Below are 9,076 nucleotides of genomic sequence, written 5' to 3' on the forward strand. Positions count from 1 at the left end.
TGGATTGGGGAATTGGTGAGGTATTTATGAGTAGATTGGGGAATTGGTGAGATATTTATGGGTGGATTGGGGAATTGGTGAGATATTTATGGGTGGATTGGGGAATTGGTGAGATATTTATGGGTGGATTGGGGAATTGGTGAGATATTTATGGGTGGATTGGGGAATTGGTGAGATATTTATGGGTGGATTGGGGAATTGGTGAGATATTTATGGGTGGATTGGGGAATTGGTGAGATATTTATGGGTGGATTGGGGAATTGGTGAGATATTTACGGGTGGATTGGGGAATTGGTGAGATATTTACGAGTGGATAGGGGAATTGGTGAGATATTTACGGGTGGATTGGGAATTGGTGACATTAATGGGTGGATTGGGGAATTGGTGTGATATTAATGTGTGGATTGGGGAATTGGTGAGATATTTATGGGTGGATTGGGGAATTGGTGAGATATTTATGGGTGCATTGGGGAATTGGTGAGATATTTATGGGTGGGTTGGGGAATTGGTGAGATATTTATGAGTGGATTGGGCAATTGGTGAGATATTTATCGGTGGATTGGGGAATTGGTGAGATATTTATGGGTGGATTGGGGAATTGGTGAGATATTTACGGGTGGATTGGGGAATTGGTGAGATATTTACGAGTGGATAGGGGAATTGGTGAGATATTTACGGGTGGATTGGGAATTGGTGACATTAATGGGTGGATTGGGGAATTGGTGTGATATTAATGTGTGGATTGGGGAATTGGTGAGATATTTATGGGTGGATTGGGGAATTGGTGAGATATTTATGGGTGCATTGGGGAATTGGTGAGATATTTATGGGTGGGTTGGGGAATTGGTGAGATATTTATGAGTGGATTGGGCAATTGGTGAGATATTTATAGGTGGATTGGGGAATTGGTGAGATATTTATGGGTGGATTGGGGAATTGGTGAGATATTTATGAGCGGATTGTGGAATTGGTGAGATATTTATGGGTGGATTGGGGAATTGGTGAGATATTTATGAGTGGATTGGGGAATTGGTGAGATATTTATGGGTGGATTGGGGAATTGGTGAGATATTTATGGGTGGATTGGGGAATTGGTGAGATATTTTTGGGTGGATTGGGGAATTGGTGAGATATTTATGGATGGATTAGATATTTATTGGTTGATTGGGGAATTTGTTCGATATTTATTGGTTGATTGGGGAATTGATTAGATATTTATTGTTTGATTGGGGAATTGGTGAGATATTTATGGGTGGATTGGGGAATTGGTGAGATATTTATGGGTGGATTGGAGAATTGGTGAGATATTTATGGGTGGATTGGGGAATTGGTGAGATATTTATGGGTGGATTGGGGAATTGGTGAGATATTTATGGGTGGATTGGGGAATTGGTGAGATATTTATGGGTGGATTGGGGAATTGGTAAGATATTTATGGGTGGATTGGGGAATTGGTGAGATATTTATGGGTGGATTGGGGAATTGGTGAGATATTTATGGGTGGATTGGGGAATTGGTGAGATATTTATGGGTGGATTGGGGAATTGGTGAGATATTTATGGGTGGATTGGGGAATTGGTAAGATATTTATGGGTGGATTGGGGAATTGGTGAGATATTTACGGGTGGATTGAGGAATATGTGAGATATTTATGTGTGGATTGGGGAATTGGTGAGATATTTATGAGTGGATTGGGGAATTGGTGAGATATTTATGGGTGGATTGGGAATTGGTGACATTAATGGGTGGATTGGGGAATTGGTGAGATATTAATGTGTGGATTGGGGAATTGGTGAGATATTTATGGGTGGATTGGGAAATTGGTGAGATATTTATGGGTGGATTGGGGAATTGGTGAGATATTTATGGGTGGATTGGGTAATTGGTGAGATATTTATGGGTGGATTGGGGAATTGGTGAGATATTTATGGGTGGATTGGGGAATTGGTGAGATATTTATGGGTGGATTGGGGAATTGGTGAGATATTTATGGGTGGATTGGGGAATTGGTGAGATATTTATGGGTGGATTGGGGAATTGGTGAGATATTTATGTGTGGATTGGGGAATTGGTGAGATATTTATGGGTGGATTGGGGAATTGGTGAGATATTTATGGGTGGATTGGGGAATTGGTGAGATATTTATGGGTGGATTGGGGAATTGGTGAGATATTTATGGGTGGATTGGGGAATTGGTGAGATATGTATGGGTGGATTGGGGAATTGGTGAGATATTTATGAACGGATTGCGGAATTGGTGAGATATTTATGGGCGGATTGGGGAACTGGTGAGATATTTATTGGTTGATTGGGGAATTGGTGAGATATTTATGGGTGGATTGGGGAATTGGTGAGATATTTATGGGTGGATTGGGGAATTGGTGAGATATTTATGGGTGGATTGGGGAATTGGTGAGATATTTATGGGTGGATTGGGGAATTGGTGAGATATTTATGGATGGATTGGGGAATTGGTGAGATATTTATGGGTGGATTGGGAATTGGTGAGATAATTATGGGTTGATTGGTTAGATATTTTGGGGCCGAAATCCACCTTCTGCATCACAGGGAGAAGCGGCAAAGATGTACTTTCTCTATGAGACTGAGTGCATGGGCAGCAGAAGAATTTCCAGTGCTTGAACAAAGCCCTTGAGCTTTTAATCCCAGCAATGGAAAGGTCTGATCCTGCCTCATTCCAACTTCCTTTCTCAATCCACAATGTTTACATGAAACTTCGGTGAAGCTTCAGACTTCATCTCTGCCAGCTCGTCACTCTCCCAACCGATGTTGGAGGTCTGTTGTGTGCTGAGGTTTAAAAGGGATGATTCCGATCTGGCTCTCCCAGCGGGGAATGGCCTGGAGGGAGTACAGCTCGCGGAAAGTCCATGCTGGCAGTTTTCCGGCATGTACCCCTAGATTGTGGAATTGCTCTTGTCAAGTTAAACTGCTGAATGCAGATTGTTGGAGCTTGAGATGAGCTATGGGAAACGTGATTGGGTTCTTTGGTTGTAATGACCACCTTTCCTGAGACACCTGTCCTTCTTGCACTTGTCCCAGATCCAGCAAATGCACAGTGAAATGGGTTTGCTCCCTTACCAGTGAATCCTGGAAAAATGTACGTTCCGATCTGCTTGGTGATGTGCTCCCAATGTCCTGGTGTTCCCAGTGTTCGCAGCTCTTCCTTCAGCTTCTCCTTGGTGAGCATAAGGCGCTCGGCCATTGCTTTCAGATTTTCTTGCCTACGAGCCAAGAGCGAGGAAATATCCCTGAGAAAATGTTCTGTCCTATGAAGCAACCACTGGAATGAACTGGCCACTTCCTGTTTATACCCAGGCTTCCTGAGCACATGGAGTCAACTGCTTTACATAGTGGGTGGTGCATGAAACAGATTGGATTGGAACAGCAATGGAATTGAGTGGGTTGTAATGGATTGCAATGGAATGGGATGGATAGTAACAGAACTGAAAGGATTGGAATGCAAGGACTGTAACAAGATTGGAATGCAATGGATTGTCATGGATTGCAATGTATTGGAATGGAATGGATTGTATTGTAACGGATTGCCATGGAATAGATTAGATTGGAATGGAATGTATTGGATTGCAATGGAATGCATTAGAATGGAATGGATTGCAATGGAATGGATTGTAACGGATTGCCATGGAATAGATAGGATTGGAATGGAATGTAACGGATTGCAATGGAATGGAATAGAATGGATTGGATTGGATTGAAATGGAATAGATTGCCAAGGGAGACAGATTCGAGAGAAAGTTGGATAAGTAATAAATGAAAGTCAGCATAATTTGTTAAAAAAACTTGTTTGAGTTCTTTGATGACGTAACGGAGAGGGTTGATGAGGGTACTGCGGATGATGTTGTGGATATGGACTTTCAAAAGGCATTTGACAAAGTACCACGTAATGGACTTGTTAGCAAAATTAGAGCCTAGAGGATTAAAGGGACAGCGACAGCACGGATATGAAATTAGCTGAGGGACAGAAATCAGAGAGTAGTGGTAAACAGTTGCTTTTCAGACTGGAGCTCTGTACAGGGGTCGGTACTGGGACCACTGCTAGCCCACTGACTGCGACTTCTGTCCAGTCGGGGAAGGCAACATCTTAAGGAGCAATGGGAGAAGTCGAGGTCAAGGTAGTAGTAGGTGTCGAGACGACATTATACCGAATCTTTTCACTTCTCAATTATCAGACATCAGGCTAAAAATATCACCTGAATCTTTATCACAACACACTTGCATTTTTCATCTCTCGTAAACAATATTGACGCTTACCACTCAGCGAAGAAGGCTGGGTTATTAAGCACTGTTGCTACAATACGGGCGCCATATCGCGGAGGATTCGACCATGTGTATCGTGCAGCTATCGCCATCTGAGATCGGACTCTGATGAGAGTGTGATTATTCCTGGTTACGATTGTGAGGCTTCCAATACTGTCATCTAGGAAAAGGGAAAATGACCAGATGAATGGGCTGGGCACATTTCCTAAAGGATCACATGTTCCTACTGCTTCTCCTTCCTAAAGTATGGGCGGATGAATGAAAGTCAGCACGGATTTGTTAAAGGAAAATCGTGTTTGACTAACTCGATTGAGTTCTTTGATGAAGTAACGGAGAGGGTTGATGAGGGTAGTGCTGTTGATGTTGTGTATATGGACTTTCAAAAGGCGTTTGGTAAAGTAGCACACGTTTATTTGAAAAATTAAAGTACATGGGATTAAAGGGGCAGTGGCAGCATGGATATAAAATTGGCTAAAAGGCCAGAAAGCAGAGAGTAGTGGTGAACGGTTGTTTTTCAGACTGGAGGGAAGTATACAGTGGTGTTCCCCAGGGGTCGGTACTAGGACCACTGTTCTTTTTGATATATATTAATGACCTGGACTTGGGTATACAGGGTATAATTTCAAAGTTTGTAGATGACACAAAACTCGGAAATGTCGTCAACAGTGTTGAACTTAGTCGCCGACTTCAGACTGGTGAAATGGGCAGACACATGGCAGGTGAAATTTAATGCAGAGAAGTGTGAAGTGATACATTTTGGTAGGAGGAATGAGGAGAGGCAATTTAAACTAAATGGTACAATTTTAAAGGGAGTGCAAGAACAGAAAGACCGAGGGGTGTCTGTACATAAATATTTGAAGTTGGCAGGACAAGTTGAGAAGACTGTTAAAAAAGCATATGGGATCCTGGGCTTTATTCATAGTGGCATAGAGTACAAAAACAAGGAAGTTATGCTAAACCTTTATAAAACACTGGTTAAACCTCAGATGGAGTATTGTGTTCAATTCTGAGCACCACACTTTAGGAAGGATGTCAAGGCCTTCGAGAGTGCAGAAGAGATTTACTAGAATGGTACCAGGGATGAGGGACTGGAGAAGATGGGGTTGTTCTTCTTAGAGCAGAGAAGGTTAAGGAGAGATTTGATAGAGGTGTTCACAATCATGACCGGTTTTGATAGAGTAAATGAGGAGAAACTGCTTCCAGAGGCAGAAGAGTCGCTAAGCAGAGGACACAGATGTAAGGTGATTGGCAAAAGAACCAGATGCAAGATGAGGAAACATTTTTTTACGCAGCGAGTTGTTGTGATCTGGAATGCGCTGCCTGAAAGGGCGGTGGAAGCAGATTCAGTACTAACTTTCAAAAGGAATTGGATAAATAACTTGAAGGGAAACAATTTACAGGGCTATGGGGAAAGAGCAGGGGAGTGGGACTTATCGGATAGCTCTTTCAAAGAGCCGGCAAAAGCATGATGGGCCGAATGGCCTCCTTCTGTGCTGTACCATACTATGATATCATAATAAAAGTTCTACAGGCTACTCAGCACCGCGTGTACCAACGGATACTCTGTACTATTGCTCTCTTACTGTCCTCAATATCGCCCGCTGTTTGGCCTTCACAAAACAACAAAGGGGGCAGATCATTGTTTTCACTGTGTGGACAGGAATCTGACGGAGACGATGGCTTGCCCATTTCACCCAACTGATCGCAATGCTCTCCTGGCCGTCCTTGCAACTTCCACCCTCCATAAACTTGAGCTCATCCAAAACTCGACTGCCCGTATCCGAACTCGCACCGAGTCCCGTTCACCCATCACCCCCTGTGCTCACTGAACGACATTGGTTTCTGGTTCTGGCAAAACCTCAATTTTAAAATTCTTATCCTTGTCTTCAAATCCCTCCATGGCCTCGACCTCTCCCTAGCTCTGTAACCTCCTCCAGGAACTCTGTGTTCCTCCAATTCTGGCCTTTGCTGCATCCCCCACTTCCTTTGCTCCACCATTGGCCTTCAGCCGTCTAGGCCCTAAGCTCTGGAATTCTGAGCCATGCTGACATGTATAGGACTAATATTGTACGTGCTTGTATCGGTGGCATTCTCTTACCTCACACCCTGTCCAAATTCGTCACCACTGATCTAAAGCAATTGATAGACTGTTTCTAATTTAATGGCCTCGATCATTATTTCACCACTTCCTCTGCGAGATTTCCATTCTCTGTTTACTTTCCTTAAAAGGAGATCAGTCCAGTTGAGTTCGTTCACCAACCCCATGGAGATGTGGCCGGGACAATGGGCTGCTCATTTCTATTTTTTGTTCCAATGTGGAATGTTCTACATTTTTGGTGCAGCCAACCTACTCGTGACATCATGATATTCCTTCACCTCGCACATCCCCGATTTCCATCGCTCCACCATTGGCGGCCGTGCCTTCAGCTGCCTTGGCCCGAATCTTTGGAATTCCCTCCCTGAACCTCTCCACCTCTCTCTCCTCCTTTAAGGCGCTCCTTAAAACCTACCTCTTTGACCAACCTTTTGGTCACCTGTCCTAATACCTCCTTCTTTAGCTCTGTGTCTATTTTTTGTCTGATTATATTCTGTGAAGCGCCTTGGGACGTTTTTACTATGTTAAAGACGCTGTATAAATGGAACTTGTTGTTGATTTTCATTCCATTCAAATTCTTGGCACCAAAACCAAGCAGGTTCTATAAAAGGTGGGTAATCCAACTACCAGATTACCATCCAGGCAGTCAAGTGTCAATGGTTTCCCAATATAAATCTGATGGACTGTGTTTTTGCATTTGTTATCTTCTTGTACATTCTCTCTCTTGCTCTCTCCTCTGTACCTCTCCATCTCTCTCTACCTCTAACTCCACCTCCGCCGCCAAAGCCTCCACCTCCGCCGCCAAAGCCTCCACCTCCGCCTCCAAAGCCTCCACCTCCGCCTCCAAAGCCTCCACCTCCGCCTCCAAAGCCTCCACCTCCGCCTCCAAAGCCTCCACCTCCGCCTCCAAAGCCTCCACCTCCGCCTCCAAAGCCTCCACCTCCGCCTCCAAAGCCTCCACCTCCGCCGCCAAAGCCTCCACCTCCGCCTCCAAAGCCTCCACCTCCAAAACCTCCACCTCTTACTTAGCCTTTATCTCCGCCTCTATCATCTACCGATAACAATACGTCGATACCGATACCTCGTGTGCCTGTAAGGAAAGCAACAGAAATGCAATCCTAGCAGGCCAACCACACCCTGGACCTGATGCTGGAGGTGACCCTTCACTCCATGTATCACGATGGGTGACACTCATTTCAATCTGCAAGCAAATCCTATCAGAACAGACTGGCGCTGTTAATCTTAGCTCTTGAGATTAAATACTAAGGGACTGAGGGGAACGTACTGTACAAGCCAAAGTTCCTGGAAAACGACTGAGCACAAAACAGCTCAAAGCGCTCAGTGACAAAGTGGCGAACCGGCCAGGCGTCCTTGTTCAAGTCTCCTGAGGCAAGACCCTGAGCGGTTACATAGAAGAAAGGAAACAGCTGCTTTCTCTGGAAATAAAAGGGGAGAAAATTAATCCGACGTTTTATGCCTGGGGCAAAATTCGATCCGATTAAATAGCGACGTCCCTTGAGGCAACAAAGGGACAAAATACCAGACGAAATCAAACTTTTCAGTGGCAGCAGAAGGATGATGGATGATGCAAGATTTGTGTCTCTTAACAGGAATAGGAGTTGCCAACTCTGGTTGGATGTATTCCTGGAGATTTCATCACATGACCTCCCCCACCTCCGATATTTTTAGAACTAATCAATAGAAGTGTACAAAGAAAATTAATAAAACACACACAATTTGTTTTTAATGCCCCGATGATTTTTCTCCCTGGTTTTGCTCGCAGCAGTGTCCTGGAGATTAATTATTAATTCCTGGAGACTCCAGGGCAATCCTGGAGGGTTGGCGACCCAAAGCAGGAAACCTGCTGGCCTAAGAAGGTCATGCTGATAGGGTTTAGACGAAATAAGGTGAGAGGAGGCTCGTGTGGAGCTTAAACACCGCCACAGACCGGTCGGGCCCAACGGCCTGTCTCCGTGCTGTAATTCCACGTAAGAGGTCCTCGGGTCCCTGTCGACCCCAGCGTTTCGCACATCCTCCCCAGGCAGGCACCTCAGTCAGCTCCCCGCTCACATGAACCAAGGTTAGTAGCCCAAAAGTCGCCCCCCTCGCCCTGGCACGACACGGGGTAGCAGGGGGCAGGGTGGCCTTCAAGTAATCAGTGGCAAATTCCCAAAGGACTTGAATGGAAAGCGCCTTTGAACGGAGAGCGGATATTGTAGTAATTTTAAACCCTTGCGATTGTCATCAAAAGGGTGAATGTGGAGCCAAGTACAAAGAATTCGGACTAATCTTAACATTGGCTGGTGCCTGTCGGCCGGTAAGTATGTCTACACTGGGAGTGAAGAATTAGCTCAAGAGTTACTGACCCTGAACTGTTTTGAATGAACTCCATGATTGAAGCGACTCCGCCTTGGGGTTAATGATTGAGACCTGACTGATGTGAATTCTGCTTCCTCACATTGTTAAACTCCGCCTGCTGATATAATTGGCCTCCTTGTTGTGTGAAGGCAATTCTCTATTTTTTGTAAACTGCAGTGCATTGGAGCCCCAACAACTGGAGGGAGTGCCAGGTTGTGGGCTGACCGCAGCTTCCACTGGGTTCTGTTGTTCTGCCGAGTGGCATTGCTTCGAAGTGGTTACAAACCACGGCCTGCTTTGAGGGGTTTCATCATTCAAATCGAAGGC

The 9,076-nt window shown here is 44.8% G+C and overlaps 1 protein-coding gene across 1 annotated transcript in view; it reads right to left on the minus strand.

The window, feature by feature from the left end:
• LOC137336026 (aspartate aminotransferase, cytoplasmic-like) overlaps positions 1-9,076 on the minus strand; it is a 33,773-nt gene that overhangs the window by 12,040 nt on the left and 12,657 nt on the right. Inside the window, exons 6-8 of the mRNA XM_068001529.1 lie at positions 7,677-7,827; positions 4,291-4,456; positions 3,097-3,239 (exon numbers count right to left, since the gene is read on the minus strand). Coding sequence (XP_067857630.1) covers positions 3,097-3,239; positions 4,291-4,456; positions 7,677-7,827 — 460 coding nt within the window. The remainder of the gene's footprint in view (positions 1-3,096; positions 3,240-4,290; positions 4,457-7,676; positions 7,828-9,076) is intronic.

This window comes from Heptranchias perlo, chromosome 20 (genome assembly GCF_035084215.1).
Source record: "Heptranchias perlo isolate sHepPer1 chromosome 20, sHepPer1.hap1, whole genome shotgun sequence".
Lineage (NCBI taxonomy): Eukaryota > Metazoa > Chordata > Chondrichthyes > Hexanchiformes > Hexanchidae > Heptranchias > Heptranchias perlo.